The following is a 24,918-nucleotide window of genomic DNA, read 5'->3' as shown; positions in this document are numbered from 1 at the left end:
TCCGGCTCAGGCAGGGAAGCAATATCTGATGGATCAATGTTGCTGACCAGTGTTGTGGTTTGACCATCGATTTCTACAGCGGAAGTTGCAATGACGGAAGACTGAGCAAAGCTCATGCTACCAAAGGCAAGAGCCGCAAGGGCAAATCCAGACTTCATGGTGAAAATGAAGAGTAGTATAGAGGATAGTAAGAGAAGGTATGGATGATCTGCTGCGGATCATTCTGGGGTGACAAGACCTGGCTTTATATCTACCTCGTGCATATCCACTATAAGCATCCTTCGGACTTTCGTATATACTTGTCAGCATCCTCCATCACAAACAGCGGTACGTCGCCCTCGCGTCCAGCCAGCAATGGTGAGCCTGCCGTTCGGTTAGAGAGACGATGGTATGGGAGGGGCGTATACGGCACGAGATTATCATGCTAGTGTGCCGGCAAGACCGTGCCGTGATATCTGGATACTCTGGAATCATGGCTATATCGGCAATATGCGTCCACTTTTTGAAGGTACGCATACTTAGTCTCGTATGGTGTTTTTCGTAGCTCCTTAACTACAATCCGCGTGCTCTAGCTGAGCATGGAGTTACCAGATACCAGAGTCTTTACCACCACTGTCTATAGACACAACGTGTCTCTGCATGCTGTGTGTTACACGGCATGGTTTGACAGCAGATCAGTTGCGTGCAGCATGTGCAGATGTAAATTTAGCCTGTGACGATGAAGGTAGCCCTCTTGCATGCCACCTTCCCTGTCTGACAGTCGCAAAAGCGCATGGAGAGCACCGCCAAGCTCATCTCCCTCGCCATAGCATCGGTTCCTTGCAAAGTGTAAGCAAAGTCTACGGCCAATATTCCAACTATAGGTCGGAACTGTACTCGACATGCCCAATTCCGTGTCGTCTACCCAGATTGGGTTGTGGTATTGTCCGGACCTGCATGGGCGCCATTCCCGAAACGTGTCTAGCTTTTCGGAGATTTCTGAGCCTTGCTTGCATGCGCATTTTTAGCTCGCGCTTCCATGTCCAATGTTGACATTGAGGCGGCTGTAAACTGCGACGAGCTCAAAGCCATTGATACGCCACACAATAGAGACTTGTCTGTGACGGTGACAGACGCGAAAAGAAGCGCCAGACGCAGGGTTGGAACAGCTGGAAATGGGGACCGAATCGCGACCCCGCTTTGTGAGCGAGTGTCAACTGAGGCTCAAAAACAGCCACCATGAACAACACAGCAAATGTCTCGGAAAGTGACAGTGCTCGATAGTGGAGATTCTGCAGGTCTATGTGAGGAGGATTTGCCGTGCTCGTATCAGCTGCACACATACGCTTCATATCCGACAGCTGTGCCCGGTCCTGACAGTGCCGTCGCCTTCGAAGCTGAACGATACAAGCTAGACGAACAGTTTCGGACTTTGTGGAGGATTCGTGAATAACTTTGGTAGAGCAAGGGCTGGGAAAGCTTTGGGGTATAGATATCTGAGCAGGGCATAAAGTCTAAGTACAATGTGGGTGGGCTTCATCGAGAGAAAAAGGCGCTCTTCGGCCGCTTGGGCTGCGGGTCGGGCGCCTTCGGTCGACCTCTTTTCTTGCCCTGTCCAAGCATAGGAGCTCTCTCCTGCGGAGAACGGGACGGCGACGCATTCTCGCGAACAATGTCCTTGATTGTCTGTTTCGACAAACATCCATCGATATGCTGGTTGAACAGCACAGCATCAGCAGGTTGAGGCTGACTGCAGATAGGGCAATTCCATGTTTCTTCCTGCTTGCCGTGTCCCCCCTTGACTGTATCTTCAGATGTCGCTGCAGGCACATTTGCTATTCTTGTACCTGCGTGTCGGACGGGTGACTGTCTCGGAGTATTATTGTAATCTTCGTTGTATTCCTGACTCATCTTCTCCAGGGTGTCCAAGTCATCTTGCTTCTCTTGGCGGGCGGCATCTTCGAATTCTGAGTCAGGCCATTGCTCCCATTCTCCTTGGCCGGCAGGCATGAACGGCTTTGTCGAAGCAGACTGCGGCTTTGGCGTAAAGAAGGTGTCAATGTTACTCTTCTTCATACTAATCAGTGATGTAAGCCTCAAGCCCAAGAGACGCAAGGTAAATTTTGGGATTTCCTTTTCCAGCTTGACAAGCATAGGCAAGGCGAACTTGTAGAGGTCGCCGGCTTGGTGCACGGCTTTTGATGGAGCGACCTGGCGAGTGAGGATCTCGTAAGTGTGCAACTTCACTTTCAGCACTAGGGTTCTTCCCTTGAACTGTGTTCTTTCACAGTCCTTCTCCAACTCTTCCGCGACATGGCGGAGCATGTCTCGGAGTTGTTGAGGATCTGACATCTCTTTGAACGTGCTTTCTGTACCGACGCTCTTGCGCTCATACTCTTCCGCTGGCTGAACATTCGTCCTGCCGAGTCCGAGGTATACACCCATGAGAAATTGAAACGCTTTCTCGCCAAAGAGCTTGGACATGTAAGCACGGTGTGCAAAGATGTCGCCACATGTTTTGACACCAATAGCGTCGAGCTCGCGTTCGAAGACTCTACCGATGCCATTCACCTTTCGGGTGGGTAAGTCCTTCATGAACGACATGATGCTGGTGCGGTCCGAAGGTACAGTGAACTGTCCATTTGGCTTGTTCTTGTTAGAACAAATCTTTGCAAGCTTCGCGTTTGCAGCTATGCCAGCCGAGACGGTAATCAGACATTGTTCGTGTACCTCTGCACGCAGTTGTTGGACGACGTCTTCAGGACTCATACTGTGTTCTTCGCAATACTGAGTGATATTGAGGTAGGCCTCGTCGACACTGGCAGCCTCAAAGCGAGCGTCGTACTTGATCAAGACGGCGCGAATCTCCTTTGCTTTGGCCGAGTATTTTTCGAAGTTTGGTGATATGTGGATAAGCTGAGGGCAGAGTTTGTCGGCAATGTACCCGGCCATACCACTGCGACATCCGAACTGCCTGGCATGGTAGTTGCACGTGGTCAAGACACCTTTTCCAACGGCGAACGGTACATCCTTCAAATCAGGGCGGTCGAGCTCTTCGACGGCGGCGTAGAAAGCGTCGCAGTCGACGTGGACAATGGTCTGGGTCAGGTCGCGGCTGAGTTCGAGCTTCTGTACGTATTCGTCTGCCCTGCGCAAGTCGTAGCTGAGGTCGAGGCGATCCAGTTGTCTTTTCTTGGCAAGAATCCGGTTGATCTTGATGGTCAAGTTCTTATCCTTTTGCTCTTCTTGCAAGAAGAACTTGCTGCCTTTAGACGCTTCATAGATGATCTCGGAGACTTTTCTCTGGTCGACATCATCTTGGCCGGGTTTTGTAAGGGATGGACCCAGAAGATGGTACTTCAGCGTATGGTGCTGGCTCGATTCAGGGTCAATCCGTAGTTGAAGACCAGGGGCGGTGTCGTCGACCGCAGGCGGGATGCTGTCATGGCGGACAGAGCCATCCATGTCTGCTCGTAGGATTGCGCATCTGGTGATTGTCACCAGTTGACAGAGCGTTTTGCAGAGGCTAGAGCGGCAAACGTCCGAAAAGTTGCCTCACGTCAACGGACAAAGTCGCGAGGCAGTCGCAAACGTGGGGAAATGGCGAGAACAAAGGAAGGAAAAAGGAGAATTAAATGTTTCGAGGGTAGGAAAGTTGCGGGAAGCGGGTCGTTGGTGGGCTGGAGCGTCATTTGGAGATTGTTCAGGACTTGAACGTCGTCTAGCCGCGACCACCACGGCAACCGACGTTTGACGGCTTGAATACAAGTAGGCAGAAGCCGGTCTCTTATCCCACACGTTCAAGACCATGTACCGGCACATAAACAGAGGCACATCGCTGTAGAGATGATTGGATGGTGGCGGACAACGTTGGTGCAGACAAATCGACCCGCTCCTTCCTCGTAACAATAAGCCATCATGGCCCATGATCGCAACCCTCTTCCGACTGCTCCTTCCCGACCTGGAGTGCCATTGAAACCCGCTCTCGCTCGAGCACCGAATCCTCCTCGTCTGGCTCAAGACTCGCCTTCCTCGACGACGGCAACAACAATAAACACAACGTCAACAACACCCTTTCGACCCAAATTGCAAGAGTCGGAATTCAGACCAAGACTAAACAACCACAAACCCACACCTTCGCCCCTGTCCTCGACGCGTCCGACGGCGCAGGCCGCCTCCACCCATGTCACGCCGCAGACATTGACTGGAAAGACACGAGCTGGGCAGATAATAAACTCGACCCCGACCAGTCAACCGCCCAACGACGATACCCCGAGTCATGCAAGAAAGAGACCCCTTATGATCTCTCCCACAAACAGCGAACCTGCCGTACGCCGTCCGCAGCTAGCTACCTCTAACAGGGCCAAGAGCGTCGTGGGCTCTGCAAGACCACCCAATGCAAATCCCTCTCGCCCTGCTCCAGTTACCACCAGAACTGCACCTACTGTCCGTGGCTTCGTCAAAACACCAGACACCACCAGATCAAATGCCTCGACACTACAGCCCCACGTCTCGGGTCCTGCGAGAATCTCGCCAGTTCCCACATCTCGTCCTACATCAGCAAAGCTAGAGAAGGATTCGAGTCCCATGTTCTTCCACGCCAGCGACGCCAAACCACAACCACAAACACAACCCACGCCTCAAATTCAAGCACCCAGGTTACGAAAGACGCCATCTTTCTTGTATGCCAATGGCCAGCAGCAGACTCTGGATTCGAAACCACTCTCCCACCGAAGCTCTTCTCCTGTTCTCTCCAACGTGTCGGCCGCCACAGACTCGCGCTCTCGTCAAGTTTTCGTAAAGTCGCCTGTGCCCTCGGATTTGGCTAATATACCAACCATAACCTCTCCACCCCTGAGTGCTGTTTCCTCGGCCTCAAATTGCTTTACAAGCCCCAACTCACCACCTAAGAACAACATCCACCTGTCCTATAGAAAGGGAGCCTCTCAAATATTTGCACTCGGTGGCCCGCCTCTGCCATTCAATTCTGCCCAGCCCGCTCAGCGCAAGTCTAGTACCGCATCGTTGCGCGCTTCTCACATCCGGAGCACCAGTTTGTCTTCGATTGACACGGATAGTCCTGACCATATTCGTCGACGATCGCAGCCCATACCAACCATAACTAAGCCTGTTGGCGAGGACGATCTTCTTGACTCACCTACGCCTGTGCTAGACAATGGTGCCGATGGCTCGCTCGACGCGTCGCCCTCTGATGCTCCACAGGGCAACGATATCTTATCAGTCGATCCCTATGCTGAAGCACGCCGTGAGAGGAAGGTCCTCGATCTCGAGATTTCAAACTCGTCACTCCTGGCTATCAACAAGTCTCTGGAACGTGAGCTGAGGAAACAAAAAGCAGAACTAAAGCGCTTCCGTCGCTTGAGTCGAGCTGGTCAATTTGCAGTGTCTCAGAGGAGGTCAAGTGACGGGGAAGAAGACCTTTCAACGCTGGACGAAGACGGTGATTTGCCTGATTTCGACGACGATGACGAAGGTGCTCGACCTTCCAGTCCTTTCCACTCGCAACCTGAAGACGACTCGTCGGACGAGGAGTCGACGGGATCCTCAGCTGTCCCTTTGTCTCCTGGTGCGCAGGCTGCTCGAGATGCCGCACAACGAGCTGAGGACGAGAGTCGTCTGCGACTCGACTTGAGCCGTCATCGCGAACTGCTCATGGACACACAACGGATGAATCAGTCTTTGCAGCGTTGCCTCTACTGGACCGAAGGCCTGATCAAAGACGGAAGGAAAGCTCTTGAATACCAAGTCGTATCCTCAGAGGTCAAACTTGGTGGTCGTATACTTTCTGGCGATGATGCGGACGAAGTGTCTTCGCAAGTCGATGATGCTGAAAGCGTCCACAGTATAGATGAACAACCTGGTGCCCTCCCAGACTTTGGCGAGCCCGACAGACGAAGTGTCGGCAGTGAGATGGATAGCGGTATTGACCTCATGGGTAAACGCGGACCTTTGACAATGGCTAGAGACAACCCTCATCATTCTCGATTATCTCAACCGTGACAGCAACAGCGAACGTCTTGATTCGACCACATGTTTTAGTACTCACCTGGCGTTGGTTTCGATGGAGGTTGTTTTGTGCTTTTCTCTGCATTGCGAATTGGCGTTCTTTGTCTGCATTTCCTAAGGTGCAGGATTTTGATCTGTTGTTTTCTGAGTAGCATGTTTTGTGTCCTTTTTCTTCTCTTTTGCATTTCCACACTGGCAAGATACCCAATGGCAGACTCGCATCTCTACTTATCATCCTATCTGGCGATCGTAGCTTGGTTACTAACCATGTCAACCATTTTGCGATAACCTTGCTTCAAGACCATCTGCCTTTCGTACACAGGGATTGCAAATAATTAACGCCGTGTCTTCCGGAACCGCGGTATGCAAGCATGAAAGACGGACATCGAGATTACTGAAACCTCATGATGTCGAAGTTCGTTGCAGATCCCCATGATCATCATCAGTGAGCCCCAACGCCCTGCCGACAAAACCTTACCTAAACAGGATGCGGCTCATGTATCGCACCGTCTTGACATCGAAACCAGCGACTTGACATGTATGCAGATGTAACGTGACAACATTCCCCCTGAGGCTCTTGCTCACTTTGCCGACTCTTCCTGCACATATGCATACCAATTTCAAACGACGCTTGTTCTGCAATAATAGCGGCGACCCTGCCCATAATAGACGTACCTTTGTTTGCAACATCCAACATCAAACAAGCCGTAGAGACACAAAACTGACGTTTGCTGAAGTACTGTTGATCAGATTGTGGTAAATAGAGTGCATAAACTACAACAGGACATGAGCAGCGACAACAGCATCACTTCAAGCACATAAACTCTGGTACAGAAGGATCTCTACCACAAAACCAGGATACCGAGGGCTCTTTCAGAGACGCAGAAACAACAGATCGCGGCTTTGCCGAGATACCTATCAAATCGGTGATTCTGCTTACGACGGAGACGATCTCCTGTAGGATTGAGTCAAGCAAAGTGCACATCAATTCAGAATTATCGACAAATGTCCACGTCGTCATTGGTCCTCGTGTCCGACGATGATGGCAAAATGCTGTAAGTTTTCTCGTACTCCGCTGGTTTTCTGCTTGGGTGAACATGTAAAGTGGGTACGGAGTCATTCTTAAAGGCTTGTTTGCTGATGATGACCTAAAGTATCCTTGCAATGACTCGATCGGGCAAGATTCGAGTTTGAATCGGGAAGGAGGGATCGTCGTTGCGGCTGCAAATTTCCTGGAGAGCGAAGCGACGTACACATTGGCGAGGAATCTGCTGTTGCCATCCTCACGATCAAACTACGACTTTGTTCGATTGAATTGAGGCATCGATGAAAGATGGCCTTGGAGCAAATGTCGTTCTCAAGTCAGGGGTCATACAAACGTGCCAGTTAAGACATACGCCATGGTGATGAGGCTCCCTGACCCGTTGCACGCCTATCCCGCAAGCCACAACCGATCTCCGGAAGCTTACCCACGCAATCCTCGAAAAGGTACAACTGCCGCTGATTCACAATGCGGACCTCAACCCGTGAAGGACGTTTGCAACCTCGAACAAGACATCGTTGTGGAGAACAACAATCAACATGTCCAACGAACAGGTACGCCAACGAGGCGGCGCCGTAGATCTGCTGCCATCGTGCCGCTCGCTTCTTCGTAGAAGTCCGACCTTGAACAGACCTTGACTGCAACTTCGTCATCGAGCGTGCGGGCACCTTTCGACCATCAGCCAGCATTACCGGATATGGTTCTCGCACGTACCAAGAAGGCCGCAAGCTCTAAGAGGCTTCCAATTGGTCATCAGCGAGCACAGCACTCTGTGCAGATGCTGGTGCTGCAAATTCCGCTTCTTGGATCATGGTTCCCATCATGTTGTACTGCCACCCATGTCACCGTGCTGATCTATACTCCAACTTTTGAGCATTAGGCATGATCGTCTGTCAATGCACCTCCGGCGTGCTGCAGCCACTCAACGAACCCTTTCTGAGATGTTCTTCAGCACTGGTCTGACCAGGATCGGCACACCAGCTGCTGGGTGGTGGAGAAGGGCTTTACTTTCCTGACGCCAGAGTATTCCCGTGGGATGGTGTATATATTGGCCTTCCTCCCTCCCCAAGGTGGGTCAATCACACATCTGGTTCTTCACATTACCTGAACACCACCATGAAGTTCAACATCGCTATCGCAGGAGCTGTGCTCCCTTCCCTCGCCTTGGGGTTCCCCCAGATGATGGGTGCTTCCAAGGAGGACATGGTCAAGATGCTCCAGGAGAGAGCCGCTAAGGAGGAGATGGCTAAGAGAGAACCTCAACTCCTCAGCGGTCTAACCGATACTGTCGGCGGCGTTGTTGGAAGTCTCGTCAACGATGTTAGAGGTCTTCTCGGTACGCTTCATCGCTATTCTGCCAGTAACAGTCCTTACTGACAATTATGAAGGATCCATCGCTGAGGGTATTCTGAACCCCGACGACAAACGTCCCGAGCCCGGCTATGAATTCCAGGCACCTGGTGCTGGTGACAGCCGTGGCCCCTGCCCTGGTCTCAACCTTCTCGCGTAAGTCACAGTGCTAGCGACAATCCTTGCCTCAGTCTGACTCTTGTTAGGAACTACGGCTACCTGCCTCGCGACGGTTACGTCAACTATGGCCAGATCTTGGAAGCCACTGCACGTGGTTTCAACATGGGAACCGACCTTGCCACAGTTTTGGCCGTTTTCTCTATTCTCGCCGATGGTGACATCGCTACCGAGTCTTTCTACCTTGGTGCTGGTCCCGGCAACGTTGGTGGCCTCAACCGTCACTCCACCGCCGAAGCTGATATTTCGCCCCATCGTGAGGACTACTACACTGGCTGTGGTGACAACCACCACGTCTCATCCCGCCTCGTCAAGCAGGGTGTCGACATCATTAAGGCTGGCAGCGGCAAGTACGACATGTCTGCTATGGCGCAGCAGTACGCCAAGAACGCCGACTTCAGCAAGAAGTACAACCCCTTCCTCTACGCCTTCCCCTTCCCTCAGATCGTCTCCCTGGGTGCCTTCGCCTTCTACCCTCAGTTCTTCAGCAACGGTACCTACGGTGCTGGAGGTGTTCCCAACTACGAGTCCGTCTCCGCGATCGTTGGCTGGCAGCTCAATGAGAAGACTGGCCACTTCGAATACGTTCCCGAGAGATGGCCCGAGAACTGGTACCGCCGTAGCTTCCCTTACGGTGCTGTCGAGGCTCTCACCGATGCCTTCCTCCAGATCTATCCCGCCAACATCGTCGTTCCTGGTGCTTCTCAGCTCCTTACTCCCAACTTCAACGTCACCAATATTCTCTGCGACGTCTTCCAGGGTATCCGCTCCATCACTCCTCTCGGTCTCGCCGGAGACGAGAAGGATGCTGGTGAGGCCGCTGACTGGGCTTTGAGCAAGCTCTCGCCCGTCCTCGGCGTTGGTGCCCTTGGCTGTTCTTTGGACACTCTGTCTCCCGACTACGACGGCGACAGCATCCTCTTCCCCAGCGCCAGCCAGACTGGTGGTCCCATCAACTCTCCTTCTGCTCAGGCTTCCAATGCGGGTAACAACGTTTACAACAAGGTGTACTTCACTGCTGCACCCACCAAGCCTGCTTGCAACCACGCTTACTCATCGTAAACCACGAACATCTCTCATGACACGAAGGTGGTCTTCAAGCATTGAATGCTGAGGCTGTCTTTGACGACACAAGCAACAGTCGCTTTGATCAGCGCTGTACGAACCCACCGAACTTTCTCTTTTCTGTACATTTATATCTGTAGTCATGTTTGTGGTTCATCTACCTTGTACATATTCACCTTTTGAACCAAGTTAATTGCCTTTTTACAAACACTCCTATCCATCTCAAACTTTGTATTATGCCATTCCAGATTGCTTTGCCTACCAACTATTAACAAGTTCTTCGCTGCTTACAACCAAGAAAGTCGTGTCTTCGTTATCAACACCTATCTCGAGATTGTGGATTGACGCGGATCATCTCATGTCTTCCTCGATCGTTCTCTTGCTGTCAAGCCTCGTCGTGAGGATGATCTAGGTCCCATCTGCGTTCAAGTCAGCATGCACACCCTGTCACGATGAGAACGAGTGTCAAGAAGTTCCCATGTCGCTATGTAGGCTTTGATTCCAGAAGAACTCAGTCATGTTATATCTCATATAGTCTAGAGAATGTAACCTCAAAAATCACGGACAGTGTTAAATGAGAAGGGAGGCAGGTAACATCTTCTAGAGATATGGTATATGAGGACATGATGTCATGTTGAAGCGTAGTACAGTGGTAGCAATAATGATGCCAATGTTGAGTCAAGAGCCGTCTCATCATGTAGAGGCGAACGATGGTGTGAGTTGTCAAGTTCGTACCATGGCGCTAGTATACCGCGATTCCTCTGAGTAGAGGAGATGACAATCAAGTCTCCAGATGGCAACACAGTATCTTGCAAGAAACCAGACTGTCAACATCCCCTCCATATCGCACATCTTCATCTCACCACCCTCTTCTGATTCCACACTCCCTCTCTGCCTTTATAGTCACCAGAGATTTCTTAAATCCTCAGCAATGGGAACTGAATACAATGTCTTTGCGCCATCAAACATGATAGAATCAGGTAGATCTCTGATGTGATAGTGCAACATTGCCCAGAGAATACGGAAGATCATGCAAGTGAACTCGGAGTAATCGAGAAATTGGAAGAGCATGCCGGCGGGTGAGTTGTTGATGATGAGAAAGGAGAGACTGATGAGGAAGCTGGGGATGATGAATTTGGGGTTGAGGGAGTTGCGGATGATGAGGCAGGTGAAGAGAAGGCTCAGAGATGGCATGTTGAGGGCAGAGATGTCTAAGTTTGGTGGACGCAGTCTTGGGAAGAGTTGTTTCGAGCAGTTGATAGAGAAAAGGGAAAGTTAGGAAAATAGATCGGTTGTGTATTGTTCTCGAATGATAGATTTTGAGGAAAGTGAGGGTTTGATAGAGAGGAGAGAGACATGAATAAAACAAAGAAAAGCCTGCGTTGGAAGAGAAAGACAAAGGTATAATCTACATGGTCTAAAAACCTCCAGCAACAGAAAGGAACACTTTCACTCAAGCAAAACTCCCAGGTTTCTCAACTAGAACGTATAACTGTCTAATTGATCGACTTTGTCGAAATTACTCACCTCACTGACAACCCATCGTCTTCGTCGTCATTCACTTTCGATCGCACTTTCATCTACTTGTCTCTCACACCGCGCGACCTCTCCAGTCCCTGGCCTCTTCCACATCGCTTCTCTTGCAAACATCCACAACGAACTTTAACGCCGGAGATGGATACCATCATGGCGAATCCTACGCCCCCGGAGTCTGTCGCTACCTCCACTGCCTCAAAATCGTCCACTCCCAATCGAAACACTGCTTCAAACGCTCAGATCTCTCCTAAACCAGCCGCAGGAGCTGTGTCAAACCCACACAAAGTTCCACCTCGGTGAGATTATATCTCCCTGCCCCAGCTTCTAGCATCTAACTAAGCCCACTCCAGCGCCTGCTATCTCAGTACCCACGTCAAGATCGAAGTCGGATCCAAGAAGAAGATCTATGTCATACACAAAGACCTTCTTAGGTTCTACTCCGACTACTTCCGTGGTGCATTCAGCGGCTCCTTCAAAGAGGCTATCGAAGGTAAAGTCTCTCTGCCCGAGGAGCGCGAGGCTGTGTTTGACATCTTCACCCAATTTCTCTACAGCCGCCTTCTCGCCGACGACAGGGACGAAAAGATCTCTTGGGCCACACTTGTGGACGTTTGGCTGTTCGGTGACAAATACTTGGTTCCCTCTCTCCAGAACAGCGCTATGGACTCGCTCATCAAGAAGATTGAGGTCGATCACTCCGTCCCTACACATCAGATCAAGAAAATTTGGGAGAAAACATTACCTTCTTCGCCACTTCGTAGGTATCTCTTGGAGCACACTGCATACAGGTTGAGTGCTTCCAGCTTCCAAATGTTTGAGAATCATTGGACGCGGGAGGCGCTTGTGGAGTTGGTCAAGACTTTTTTCGACAAAGAAGACACCAAAAAGTACGTGTTTCCAGCACGCGAGAAGTGCTACTACCACATTCACAAAGAAGGAGAGAAATGCTAGGAACGAGGAGACAATATGGGGATATCATGTGCGAAGAGCAAGGAACAATCACCGGACAGGAGAGAAAAGCCTACAGCACCACGATACTCTCAATCGAATCGATTAGAGACTTGAGGTTCTGTGCTGGAAGGTCATTTGCCAGCAGTTGTTGGTCCGTAGGCTCTCAATAACCCCTTTATCGAGAAGACGAGAAGATGGGAAACGGAGCAGATAAATGAGGCAGCTGGGATCAAGGGATGCAGTTTTGAAGAAGAAACAGTCGATACATTGCTACGGCACTAAGGCCCAAGAAGAAAAGATACTCAACTCCAGTACTCCAGAATCAAACTCACCTCTGAACCCCGGTCTCCCCAACTTTCAAGGCTTACCCTAGATCTCAAATCTTACCAAAACTTACCAGAATTACTCCATACCCAGAATCCATCTGACAGTTCTTTCGAGAAACTCACCAAGGACATCCTCAATCTGCATGCGCAAAAGCATCCAACGGGCCTGAAGAACGGGGTTGAAAGCAAAAGCTTGAACAGCGACAGCAAGAGGGCGGATGATGACCCAAGCGATGGCTTCGCTGAGAAAGGAGAGGATGTAGTAGAGGAGCATTTTCTTTGTGCGGTCGGCTGGTTAGTGGTTAGTTTTGGTTGGTTGTGGTTGGTTACAGGTGGCTGTTTGGATGAGTTGGTAGAGTGGTGAAGGTGAAGAGACATGCTAGGGGTGAGATGGAAGTGTATTTGTATGATTCTGATGGAAGGGCTTGAGGAGTAATGTGAGTGACAACGTCTTTGTTTGCGATCGCATAGGTCAAAGGAAGAGATAACCCCCATTGTGTAAAACAATGAGCGAGGGTAGTTGGTCAAAGAGATATCCCATATCACGAGAAAGAACACGGCTGCATCGTTACAGCCACTCAGACTAAGTTTGGAGGTCTGGCTATGCATCGTGTGAAGGGTCCTCCAACACTAATAGGTCAAAATGGAAGGAAGGAGAAGTTCAATGAGATATCAGGTGAAGTCAGAGCACGGTGGAATGATCCCGAATCCAGCATCAACGTTTCGCGACGCCAGTGACTTGACGGTCTGCCTGCTACCTTCGATCCCGTCGTGCGACAGAGATTGTGGTCAGAAGATGCTTGTCGGGGAAGACTCGGCTCCGACATCGCACCCACGTGGCAATGCACCCGGCACCGGACCGGCTTTCCGACTTCTCCTCCAAAACAAATCAAAAGAGCTTCGAGCTGTGACGTCTTGAGTAGCAAAAACATTGGTCAGCCATGGGCAATATCTCGGTGCCTCGTAGCTACATTTATTGTAGGGCGTGCACCGCTTTTGAAACAGATCAGGAAACAAAAGGCCTGAAACTCCGAAATCGGATGGAAAAAAAAAGAAAGAGTGAGATATAAGTGACCAGTGCCCCCTCCCCACTCCATCAAGGTAAAGAAGCTTCTAAAGTTTTTGACAATTAGTGAATAGCGTCATTTCCCAAGCTACGATACCAAACACGCCTCTTCTTTGGAGAAGCTAGAACACCCACAAGAAATCAGACAGAACAATCCGTCTTTCTCGATCAACAATACAGCAAACATGGCTATGACAGGAGCAAAGCGTTTGAGAGAGTTGATGAGCAAGGAAGACCACATCGTCGTAGCTCCAGGCGTCTACGACGGTCTATCCGGCAGACTTGCTCTCGCAGCAGGAGCTGAATGCCTCTACATGGTGTGTTCTCCCCCGTCCCCCTCTTCCACCTCCACCTCCAACCGCTAACATCCCTCTCAGACAGGAGCAGGCACAAACATGTCCCGCCTCGGCACCGCAGACCTAGGAATCGCAACCCTCAACGACATGCTCTCCAACGCCAGCACAATCGCCTCCCTCTCGCCCTCGACCCCGGTCATCGCAGACGCAGATACCGGCTACGGCGGTCCCATCATGGTCGCCCGCACAACACGCCAATACGCACTCGCCGGCATCGCAGCCCTGCACATCGAAGACCAAGTCCAAGAAAAGAGATGCGGGCACTTGGTAGGCAAGCAATGCGTGAGCAGAGAAGTGTACTATGCACGTCTCAGAGCAGCGGTCAAGACAAGGGATGAGATGGGCAGTGAGATGTTGGTGATTGCGCGTACGGATGCGAGGGCTGATTTGGGTTTCGACGAGGCGGTGCAAAGACTCAAGGGTGCTGTGGAGTGTGGAGTTGACGCTCTGTTTTTGGAAGCTTTGCAGAGTGAGGAGGAGTGCGAGAGGGCTGTCAAGATATTCGCTCCTACGCCGGTGCTCTTGAATATGGTGCCGGGAGGTAAGACGCCGCAAATGGGTGTGAAGAGGGCAAAGGAGATTGGATTCAAGCTTTATATCAACCCGACTTTGGGCCTGGAGGCTGTGGTCAGGCCGTTGGAGAAGGCTTATAAGATGTTGGTTGAGCAGGGCACTGATGAGTGCGAACCCATTGGTCCAAAGGCTCTCTTTGAGATTTGTGGATTGAATGATGCTATGGCTTTCGACGAGAGTGTGGGTGGCGCTGCATTTGGTTCAAAGTAGATTGAGTATTGGGTTAAATATACTTGGATTGTCTTATACAGCTATAGTCATGTCATTCTGGTTGATCGCAAAAGCAAAAGTCATACTAGCAGTTCCATGGCTTCTCATGTCCTCCAAGCCATTAGTCGTTACTCATGCTCGTCAGCAATACATTCACAAGAGTGGTGTCAAGAATGACAGGTCGTATCTTGATCTCTCCAGCCAACATCATCCCCCACGATTCCCTTACTGAGTGGCCTTTTCTTCCACCTTTGGCTTCGCTTTGGGCGTGATGCGAAGGACGATCTCGGTGACCTTGGTCACTTGCTCAAATGTGAGGCCAAAGAGAGAGTCTGGCGCCTCGAGGTATTTCATGACTTCTGTAGCTCTCTCCAAGGCTACTGCGCCGATTTCGTCATTGCCTTTAGGACTGTCGTAGATGAAATTGCGTGCTCCGTCTTCCTGGATGTTGATGTACAGATAGCGTTTGGCTGTGAACCATGCCCAGTTACGAACGAGTCTCAGTCTGTCGTCTCCGATGTGGCGTGCGAAAGCGGGACCAGACTTGATGAGCTCACGATTTTTAGCGTCGAAGGCATTCTCCATGTAGACCAATGGCAGAGATTCTCTGCGGATCTGACGATTGACGCGAGTGATGGGGGCTTGGTGGTAAGCTCTAAGATCTCTTGCTATCAAAAGGCCATGACCACCGTTGTAGACGGAGTAGGCGTAGATACGCTTGCGGACTTCAACAGGCAGAGACAAGAAGCGGAAGAATGTGGGTGGAACGCTGACAGGGACGAAGCCGGCCTCAGGAGGGAGATCCTTGCAGGGAGGGAGTGGGGTAGTTCTGGGCTGGGTGAGCACAGAGAGAGGACTGGGGACAGCAGCCTTGACCGGAGCAGGATCGGGTGCGCGAGACTTGCTGGCAATGAGCCTGCGGTTCGAGTCCTGGTGGTGAAGGTAATTGTTGCCGAGTGAAGTAGCTGAGACAGTCGATCTGGGTGTGATGGGTTGGCTGTGACGGGGCAGGCCATCGTCTGTAGAGACCGAGGATGACAGACGAGGAGTCTCTGTGTTTGCAGAGGTAGTGGTAGCCTGCAATCGGTGAGTCAACGATGACACTGGAACGTGTCGATTGATTTACCTGAGACTGAAGACGAACCAAATCTCGCAAGAGGGTGTCTGTGGAGGTAGGAGGTCGAGTGATGCTGTTCTGGCGACAGTACCAGCAGTCGGCATGTCCAGAGATGGTGTAGTATGGACAGATAGGAGCGCGGTAAGACTCTTCCAGCATGTTACGAGTTTCGACGCGGCGCTGCTGCTCTTCAAGGAGCAGGCGATGGTTAAGCTCACGCGCCTGTCTGTCTTCCAAAGCATAGGGATGGTCGCTTTGAGATGCCATCTTTTTCATGAGATGACGAGTCAAATACTTCAGAGGAAATGTAGAGTCATGAGACATTAGGATGAGAGACGCACAGGATTTTGTACGGGTGGAGTTGGTGGCTCAACGCGTGTTGGGAGGAAAGAGCGATCTGGAAAGTCTGTGTTGGCTGCCCGGTTGGCGCCTGCCATCTACAACCTGCTCTGTCCTTCTTGCGGCACCTTGACCACCACTTTCCCCCAAGTATCGCGTGCTCCAAGTGCTTTCAGCGCTTCGGGAATTGTCTCGAGCCCGACAAACTCTTTGTCTGTATAACACGTCCCGCGGAACTTGCCACTGTCCATCAGATCAAACAGGCCCTTCCATACCACCTCGATCTGTTCTGGTTCGTTGGTAGCATAGGCACCCCAATGCAGACCCATGACGCTGACGTTCTTCAGCAGGATTCTGTTTGTGGCCATCTTTTCAATGTCGCCTGCTGCAAATCCAATGACTAGCAATCGCCCGTTCCAAGCTGTGCACTTCATGCTCTGAGCAATCAGACCAACAGGATCATAGACGATATCGACACCGCGACCCTTGGGAGTCAGCTTCTTGACCTTATCCGGCCAGTCCTTTTGTCTGTAGTCGACCAAGTGATCTGCGCCAAACGACTTTGCAACGTCGAGCTTGTGTTGTGTACCAGCTGTAGCGACGACTGTGGCGCCAAAGGCTTTCGCAATCTGGACCGCCGCGAGACCCACACCTCCAGCAGCAGCATGCACCAGAACCCAGTCACCTGTTGTTGTCAGCCACATGTCAGAGCAATTACCCAACTCGTACAGTCTCACCCTTCTTGATGTCAGCCCTTGTAACCAGACCAGCGTAACTTGTGGGAGCGGTGACCATCAGGCCGGCACTCTCAAAGTAGCTCCAACCCTTGGGCATGGGCCTCAATTGTGCCTCGGTGGCGCAAACCTTGGTAGCATAGGCACCTTGAGAAGCACCAAAGACTTTATCTCCTTCCTTGAATGTGGGCTTCTTTCCTCCTGGCAATGACTGGGGAGCCTTGAGAACAACACCAGAGAACTCGGCACCGGATACCCATGGTAGAGGAGGCTGATGTTGGTATTTGCCACGGATCTGGAGCAAGTCGAAGAAATTCGTGGCAGCGGCGTGAACGGCGATCAGGTATTGGTCGGGTTTGGGAGATGGGTCAGGGAGATCGGTGACCTTGAGGTCTTGAGGACCCTGATGGTTGTAAGCTTTGAAGCTTCGAAGGTGTTAATCTCAATGATACCTGAACATATTCCTTGACTTGGATGCCCTTCATATTTTTGGTAGACTGCTTGGTGATATTAGACGAGTGAGATGACAAGAGCAAGACATGGCTGCACAGCTGTAGAGATGCAGTTGACAGGACAAGACCACATACCCGAAATGCGGAGGTGGAGGACGGAGGAAGGAGTGATGCCTCGGTCCATGACTCGCGCATTCGTGCACGAGCAGAGAGGAAGACGACTTGGCAAGGGTCCTTAACGTCATTGTCCTTGGGCTTCTGCGGCCTTCTGCGCGCCGCCTTGTCTGCGACAGTGAAGCAGCTGAGAGACCAACCGACAACACGACCACATTCACTTCTTGCCACGCCTAACAATCACAACCATAACCACTTTGGCCGCAGAGTACTCATATTTAATCACCCCACGCGATCGCCATGTCGGACGAGAGCGAGCAACAGCTGACCTTCACGGTCAAGTCGTCCAATGACGCCAAATATGCCATCACCATCACAGCCACCTCTACCGTCACCCAGCTCAAGGAGAAGCTGGCCACATCAGACTTCGCAGACATTCCCATCGAGCGTCAACGTTTGATCTACTCTGGTCGTGTGCTCAAGGACCACGAGACGCTAGCGAGCTACAAGATCAAGGACGGCAACACCATCCACCTGGTCAAGGGAGCTGAAAGCAACAACCGTCAGAACCCTGCCAACCAGGGTGGTTCGGTTCCCGTTCCTGGTGCCGGATCAGCTGCCAATGTGCCTTCCAACATCGCCGCTGGGACTGGCGCACACAACCCCCTGGCTCAACTAACTGGTGCACGCTATGCTGGCTTCCACCAATTGCCCGGAGCTGACATGTTCGGTGCTGACGGAGGCGTGAGTACTTTTCCGTCTTCACTGCCATCACAAATGCTGATAGTGGCTATAGATGGGCGCACCCCCAGACCCTGATCAACTCCTACGAATGCTCGAGAATCCAGCCTTTGCCCAACAGATGAACGAAGCCATGAACAACCCCGATGTTATCAATATGATGCGCAACAACCCTATGCTTCGCAACAACCCTATGGCTCAGCAAATGTTCGACAACCCAGAGATGCGCCGTATGATGATGAACCCTGAATTCATTCGAATGCAGATGAACATGCAAAGAAGCATGGGCGGCGGTGGCTTGGGTGGTGCCGCTGCTTTCCCTGCTCCCGGCGCAACAGATACCACAGAGTCAAACTCAACAACGCAAAACACACAACAGCAGAACCAGCAACCGCCCAATCCTTTCGCCATGTTCGGTGGAGGCCCAGGTGCAGGAAGCGGCGCAAACCCCTTCGCTGCTCTGTTTGGCGGCAACCCTGGTGCTGCCCAAGGACAAACTCCCGCTGGCACCCCTCCCGTCCCCACCGCTGGTCAAGGAACACCCGCCCAAGGCCAAACTCCAGGCGTCAATGCTGGCCAAGCACAAGCAAACCCCTTCGCAAGTCTGTTTGGTGGGCTGGGCGGTGCCCAAGGCGGCGGCTCAGATCCCATCCAACAGATGGCCCAACAAATGATGCAGAACCCAGAGATGATGCGCTCAGCAATGAACATGATGCAAGGCATGTACGGCGGTAACAACAACTCAGGCGCCGCCGGTGCCGAAGGCGGTGCAGCACCCGCCAATCCATTTGGCGGAGGCATGAACCCATTCGCAGCTCTGGGCGGTATGGGAGGCATGGGAGGCTTTGGCGCACCGCAGCAACAGCAAGACAACCGGCCGCCAGAGGAGCAGTATGCTACACAACTGCAGCAACTCAACGCAATGGGCTTCTACGAGTTTGAGCGCAACGTTCGTGCTCTGCGCATGAGCGGAGGAAGCGTGGAAGGTGCTGTTGACATCTTGTTCAGTGGTACGATATAGAAGAGCGCACTTTGCCCCTTCATAGTGGAGCTTCTAGACCGCGTGGGCCTCTCGTTTCTGGAGGAGGTCTAGTGTAGATCGTTTCCTCCTTTCCTTTTCTACCGTTTATCAACCTGCTCTGAGCGTTTTTCAATGGCATTTCCTCTTTTCGTCCCATCTTACTTCCGTGTACAAAAACCAGCTCTTTCTTATGCTTCACTTTCCATCTCAAATGTAAGGCTTGACTCGTGGGTCCAAGTCATTTGCCCCCGAGACGACGATCGCGTCTTGACATTGTTCGGAATAAACAGCCCCCAGCAAGTGCTCCAGATGGCAGCTCACGGTATAAGAATCACGGCAGTAACAATATCTCCAACAACGGTCATTTTTGACGAATTTTGAATCCCATCGAACTATGCATGTCAATGCCCTATCTTCTAGTATTCTGACTGGCTGGTCAAGTTACTGGATCTGCCGCGACTCAAGCATCAGGTTTCATGGTTATTGAGTTGTCCTCGTTATGATCTCGCCGTGTACTAAATCTTGTAACTCCTAGTCACCTACGCTTCTCTCTCATGCAGGTGTAAAACACAATGCCCGCTATGAACAGGCACAGTGGTTTCTAGATCAAAGATGGATCCGAAGAAAGCCTAGAGAGCACTGCACTGTGCATTTTGATAGGTATACACGTCATAGCCATTCGCATACGGGAGGTCATATTTTAATGGGCTAAACTTGTTAGTCGGCCTCCACATTTCAGATCCAAATTTCAAGTTAGTCGACACTTGGAGTATCTAAAGTATCCTTTCTAATGACTCTACAGCATGTCTACTTGGAGGCTAAGGCTGAGAGTCTGGAAACAACAACAAATGGTCCCGAAACTCTTACATTACGTTCAATTTAAATGTCAAACTTTGATGATCTAGAGGGACGCAATCTAGCAGCAGAGAAGCGTAAGATTAAAAGGGCATGCAAACTAAAGATAGGGAAGGTGCAATACTAATGTGAAAAGACCATGATGCACAAAATCATACCGATTAGCGGAAACCAGTAGATAGTCATTGCTCGGTAGAAAAATGCCTCTCGACTCAAATTTGTAGAGCTTATGGTGTATATAATGATCTCTTCGCTTCTTCCTTCACCTGGAAAGGATGTCATTCCTATCTCTTTAAACCCCATCTAAAGTAAATAGCGGCAGTGACACTAGGAAGCTCTTCCAAAAGGACTTGAGAGCTATAGCCTCTGAACGTCGATGATTCCATAAGTGGTGGCTGTGTGTTGGGACGATCTTGTTGTCCAAGTAAATGAACGCCTTACATTTGTGTGTGTGCACTCATATTTACATACTAGCGTTCGTTGAAGGAATTGCAGACGCTTCTCTATCTGGCATGGATATTTTTGTAACGATTCCTCTAGAGTATCATTTTGCTGTGTTGGATTGAATTTCCCATGTTGAGGGCACCTATCCTGGTGTCTTTGGACCTGGTCCACCGAGTATGTTCCTCTTCATTGGGACAGTGTTGTTTATGTGGTGGCTAAGCATAGTCTATATAGCATTCTGACTCTGACTCAAAATGATTCTGGATCCTTTATGACATTTTCTTCATCGCTGGCTATGTGAACCACTAAAGACATACAACCTACTGACCTGATCACCTACGAACAGACAGATGTCAGGCTAGCTTAATCTCATAGTGTGATCTGCCACCTACACACATTCATGTTATACTGCATCGAAGAAAAAAGCCTCTTCTGATGAATTTAGCAGGGAAGATTGTAGGAAATTGAAAACGTGTAACCATGAAGCTACACAAAAGTTTAGACGGGTGAAAAGACGCAAAAGGTATCTCACAATTGTCAAAGATACAAAAGTTACGGGGAGGTAGAGATGTACACAAAAAGATATGCCTCGAGGGAGAATCGAACTCCCATCTAAGGATTACCCAAGCCATGCTTGGTCATATGAATGTGACCGATATGAGACCTTCGTACTAGCCGTTATACTATCGAGGCTTGATGGGTGACCGAGCCGATCGGTAGTATTGATGGCCTCTTGCAACAACACTTGGAAGACGGACCATGCATGGGAGCCATGAGTACTGTTTCCTGTGTCTTGCTGCCACACAACAGCAGAAATGCCATTGCGGGAGCGGAATGGCGGACAACAAGCCGTAAATGCTGAGGTTTGACGCGGGATGCAGTCGATAAAAAGCTGTCAAGGCTTGCCCTACGTGGGCTAGCTTCGACGCCCGAGCCACGCACCAATCCCAAAATGGCAATACTGATATCAAGGTTGAAAAAAAATTCTCCTCAACCATCACAACATCGAACAAGATTGTTCTGAGGCTGTCGATGGGCAAAACAATGGTCAGTACGGGGGTCGAACCCGCGGCCTTGGCGTCCCAGGTATATCATGAAGAAGATATTAGCACCACGCTCTAACCAACTGAGCTAACCGACCTGGTAGATGAAGCAAGATCGATCCAGTAGATATAAGAAGAGCCATCTTGAGTCCGCAAGCCATCACCACAGTGCTTGTCCTTGTGTGACCCGGGAGGATACGCCAGAACGTAAATTGTGGTTCGAAGCATGGACAAAACCGAGATATTCTCAAGCTTTTGGGCAGCAAGGGCAACGACATTGGCGGCGAGTTCTGGAAGAGATATGACAGTATACAACAATAGTATGAGGGCTCTCAGGAGAGAAGAGCGATAGAGGTAGGAAGACAAGAGCTGAGCTAGCTCTCTCAGTCAACTTTGCGGTCTGCCATCCAGTTGGAGACAACTCTCTTGCCTTGCTCGAGAGTACTTGCCTGAGTGTGCAATGCACCCAGAACATCTTTCCTAGTGACATCTAGTCGCAGGTCCTTGCAATGCGTTTCCAACTGGTCAGCCTGGATCCGTGGGACGATCTCATCTCCGGAGGCGACTAGCATCAAGACTCTTGGTGGAAAAGGTGATTCAGCAATCTTACGCAGAGCTTCCTCACTATCCCACCAACTGCGAAGGAATGGCCAGAGGTGCTTGTACGGAACCCACCAGTCCGGATAAATGGCTGCAAGCATACTCTTGATGCTGACAAACGGAGTTTCCAGGACCACTCGGGAGATACGAGCAACACCTGTAGTCTGTGTTGACTCTAGGTGTTTCGACGCAGCGTATGCAGCGACTCCAGATCCAATACTTTGACCCCAGAGGATCAGCTCGGTATTCTCTGCATCCTGACCATATGTCTGAATTGCCCAGGTCACAAAAGCTTGTGCATCCTTTTCGATGCCTCTTTGGTGGGCACGCCCAGAGGAAGTCCAGTATCCGCGATAAGACAGTGCGAGCAACGTCCAGTCATATGGAGAGTCTTTTGCTGCAGCTCTCAGAATGTTTGAGAGCATTGGTGTCCGAGGAGGGGTAGATGCGCCATTACCTTGGAAGTATAGCACAATGACTTTCTTACGTTTGACATGCGCAGCAACAAATGAGTCTTCCGGTCTTGCGACAGCCACGGAGAGCTTCGTGCCATCCAGAGATCTGATCTTGAGTTCTTTCCAAGATACTCCGGCCCATGTCTTTGAGTAATCGTCCAATTTCTCACGTCTCGAGCCAGGAGGAAGAGATGGCATGTAGATGATTTTGTTCTGAAACAAGACCATGAGCAGACATTTGTGGATCCAGTGGCCTATGAGAAGCCCAATAAAGACACCTGGAACTAATATGAAAGGCGAAACACCAGCGAAGATGGTTCGTCTTTGGCTGTACAAGACATGGCTGTGTAGAGGGAGGTAGGGGCGTCGAAATGGTCCGCTTTCCGTAGCGGTAAGCAATCCGCGTGTCTGCGCAACGCCAACATGTCTCGAAAGTAAGCCTGGTCGAGCACGATGAGTGAACAGACAGTTCAGTCTCGAGTTCATGACAGCTAAGCAGAGACGCAAGTAAGCTCCAGGCTCGAGAGTGCGTGACTTGGTCGAGATCAGTGACGTAGCCCCAAGCCAATCAAAGCGCGTTTGTTCCACCCCTCGCGTCACCCTCCATTTCGCGTCTTGGAATGGTTTCTAAAGAGGGCAAAGACCAGGTTCACTTTTGTCAATCTTTGTTCCGATCACATTTTGCGACACCTGATTCCTGTTTTTGCTCGAGATTGCATAACTTAGCCCACAAATATTTAGATCATCCTGCTGTCATAAAAAGCGATTGGAGCACGACGCTGACCATGACACGCATCACGCGCCGCCAACCCCAACTATCCGAATCTTGGGCAGACATGGACGACGACTCGCAAACATCTGGAGAGGAATTCCAGCCACGTCTTCGAGAAGCATACTACGATTCTCACAAACCTGGCACTCTGTCAAACCCACCAGACTCAACCGGCTTTCAGGAAACTCCAACTCAGAAGCGACCTTCTTCAAACCGTCGCAAACGGAATGCTTCCCAGATAAGCTCACAGTCCGAGTTCGTCATGCCTACCCCTGAATCTAGTGGTTACCTCGAGACTCCTCCGACTAGAACGACGAGACAGTCTCCGAGGCCTGCTGTCAGAGCACCAGCTATTCGCAAATCTGCACCTGTCAAACGTGCTGCTCCAGCGGCTCAACCACCAAAACGCAAGGCTTCCAAGACGACCACTAAGGATGCTTCGCCAGATTACGTCCATTATGTGTGGAGAAACGCTGTTCTTCCCTTGCTCAAATATGTGCTATCAGTCTTCTCCATCGCTGCGCACGCACTGAAACCGCTGCTTGGATACACTTTGATTGTGCTCGTCATGGCTGCTGGTATCGGTATCGCGAAAACCATGGTGGTACACAGTGTTAGCAACGCTCTGTCACCATTATGCAACATCCCAGGAGCTGGCTTCTTCAGCCTCCCATTCTGCGACGTCGGACACAATGATCGCAGAGGTCCCGTCGAGTTCGACAAGCTGGTCATCACTCAATCAAATTTCGAGGACATCCTTGAAGCTTCTGTTCACCAAGCTGCTCTGCCTTTGGCCATGAAGAACTCGGAGCTATCTATCCGCGATCTACGCACAGTAGTCAGACACTCCAGTCTGGGTTCCCGCAACGAACTCGTCAACGAATTCGACGGCTTCATCGAAACCGCCCGTCAAGCCAGCGACGGCCTCTCCCAATTCAATTCCAGGATCTCTCGCGCATTAGACGGCATTCTCTCCGCCAACCGCTGGACAATGAAAGTACTCCAAGGCATCGAAGCCGCTCCAGACTCCGAAGGCATAATACCCCGCTTCTTCTCGCAATACCTGTCTTTAGCTGTACCCCAACAATCTACTCAGGACATCATCTACGACCAGTACATCCGCCACACCTCCGAAGTAGAAGAGCAAATCCAAATCTGCATTCTCGAAGCAAACACCCTGCTCGAAGTCTTGGAGAACCTCGACGACCGCCTGCACCAAATTCAAGATATCGCTCATCGCGAAGACCTCAAAGTTGGCGATGCAAAAGCAGAGTTGTTGGGTTTACTCTGGACGAAACTAGGTGGCAACAGAGGTCCTTTGGCTAAACAAGAACAACAATTGGCTACTCTGAATGATGTGGGCAGATATCGCAAAACTGCTATGCAACATGTGATCTCTACTCTTGTTAAGCTCAAGGATATTGAGAATAATTTGAGTCAGCTGAGGGATGATGTTGCTGCGCCTACTATTGTGGATAGAGAGAGAATGCCGTTGGAGATGCATATTGATCTTATCAGTTCTGCTGTTGATCGTTTACAGACGGTTAGGGATGAGGGTAGAAGGGAAAAAGAG

General features: G+C 50.8%; 10 protein-coding genes across 10 annotated transcripts; 6 read left to right on the top strand and 4 right to left on the bottom strand.

Annotated features, from left to right (window-relative positions):
* Positions 1–1,515: 1,515 nt before the first annotated feature.
* On the bottom strand, positions 1,516–3,444 carry M436DRAFT_44036 (DNA/RNA polymerase; the record flags this gene model as incomplete). Its single annotated transcript, XM_013573056.1, has 1 exon — positions 1,516–3,444. The coding sequence occupies one exon, from the start codon at positions 3,442–3,444 to the stop codon at positions 1,516–1,518; it is 1,929 nt and encodes a 642-aa protein (XP_013428510.1).
* Positions 3,445–3,897: 453 nt separating this feature from the next.
* On the top strand, positions 3,898–6,000 carry M436DRAFT_43928 (uncharacterized protein; the record flags this gene model as incomplete). The annotated part of the gene is made up of 1 exon (XM_013573034.1): positions 3,898–6,000. One exon carries the CDS (start codon positions 3,898–3,900, stop codon positions 5,998–6,000), a length of 2,103 nt encoding a protein of 700 aa, XP_013428488.1.
* A 2,290-nt stretch (positions 6,001–8,290) lies between these two features.
* On the top strand, positions 8,291–9,637 carry M436DRAFT_44378 (uncharacterized protein; the record flags this gene model as incomplete). Its single annotated transcript, XM_013573126.1, has 3 exons — positions 8,291–8,384; positions 8,437–8,554; positions 8,605–9,637. The coding sequence occupies 3 exons, from the start codon at positions 8,291–8,293 to the stop codon at positions 9,635–9,637; spliced, it is 1,245 nt and encodes a 414-aa protein (XP_013428580.1).
* A 1,689-nt stretch (positions 9,638–11,326) lies between these two features.
* M436DRAFT_80821 (uncharacterized protein) lies at positions 11,327–12,127 on the top strand (the record flags this gene model as incomplete). Its single annotated transcript, XM_013573337.1, has 2 exons — positions 11,327–11,472; positions 11,527–12,127. The coding sequence occupies 2 exons, from the start codon at positions 11,327–11,329 to the stop codon at positions 12,125–12,127; spliced, it is 747 nt and encodes a 248-aa protein (XP_013428791.1).
* A 1,577-nt stretch (positions 12,128–13,704) lies between these two features.
* Positions 13,705–14,658, top strand: M436DRAFT_62784 (Phosphoenolpyruvate/pyruvate domain-containing protein; the record flags this gene model as incomplete). The annotated part of the gene is made up of 2 exons (XM_013573195.1): positions 13,705–13,836; positions 13,897–14,658. 2 exons carry the CDS (start codon positions 13,705–13,707, stop codon positions 14,656–14,658), a joined length of 894 nt encoding a protein of 297 aa, XP_013428649.1.
* Positions 14,659–14,883: 225 nt separating this feature from the next.
* On the bottom strand, positions 14,884–16,099 carry M436DRAFT_71822 (uncharacterized protein; the record flags this gene model as incomplete). Its single annotated transcript, XM_013573258.1, has 2 exons — positions 14,884–15,735; positions 15,785–16,099. 2 exons carry the CDS (start codon positions 16,097–16,099, stop codon positions 14,884–14,886), a joined length of 1,167 nt encoding a protein of 388 aa, XP_013428712.1.
* Positions 16,100–16,212: 113 nt separating this feature from the next.
* On the bottom strand, positions 16,213–17,333 carry M436DRAFT_80818 (zinc-binding alcohol dehydrogenase-like protein; the record flags this gene model as incomplete). The annotated part of the gene is made up of 3 exons (XM_013573336.1): positions 16,213–16,799; positions 16,852–17,251; positions 17,301–17,333. 3 exons carry the CDS (start codon positions 17,331–17,333, stop codon positions 16,213–16,215), a joined length of 1,020 nt encoding a protein of 339 aa, XP_013428790.1.
* A 381-nt stretch (positions 17,334–17,714) lies between these two features.
* Positions 17,715–19,176, top strand: M436DRAFT_43982 (uncharacterized protein; the record flags this gene model as incomplete). The annotated part of the gene is made up of 3 exons (XM_013573046.1): positions 17,715–18,158; positions 18,211–18,634; positions 18,692–19,176. 3 exons carry the CDS (start codon positions 17,715–17,717, stop codon positions 19,174–19,176), a joined length of 1,353 nt encoding a protein of 450 aa, XP_013428500.1.
* Positions 19,177–21,901: 2,725 nt separating this feature from the next.
* On the bottom strand, positions 21,902–22,771 carry M436DRAFT_80816 (BEM46 family protein; the record flags this gene model as incomplete). The annotated part of the gene is made up of 1 exon (XM_013573335.1): positions 21,902–22,771. One exon carries the CDS (start codon positions 22,769–22,771, stop codon positions 21,902–21,904), a length of 870 nt encoding a protein of 289 aa, XP_013428789.1.
* A 1,112-nt stretch (positions 22,772–23,883) lies between these two features.
* On the top strand, positions 23,884–24,909 carry M436DRAFT_9926 (uncharacterized protein; the record flags this gene model as incomplete). Its single annotated transcript, XM_013572888.1, has 1 exon — positions 23,884–24,909. A coding segment is annotated over one exon (1,026 nt), but the record flags the coding sequence as incomplete, so codon positions are not given.
* Positions 24,910–24,918: the final 9 nt, after the last annotated feature.

This window comes from Aureobasidium namibiae (genome assembly GCF_000721765.1).
Source record: "Aureobasidium namibiae CBS 147.97 unplaced genomic scaffold scaffold_6, whole genome shotgun sequence".
NCBI lineage: Eukaryota > Fungi > Ascomycota > Dothideomycetes > Dothideales > Saccotheciaceae > Aureobasidium > Aureobasidium namibiae.
The sequence above is the reverse complement of the archived record's forward strand: the minus strand, read 5'-3'. Positions and strand labels throughout refer to the sequence as shown.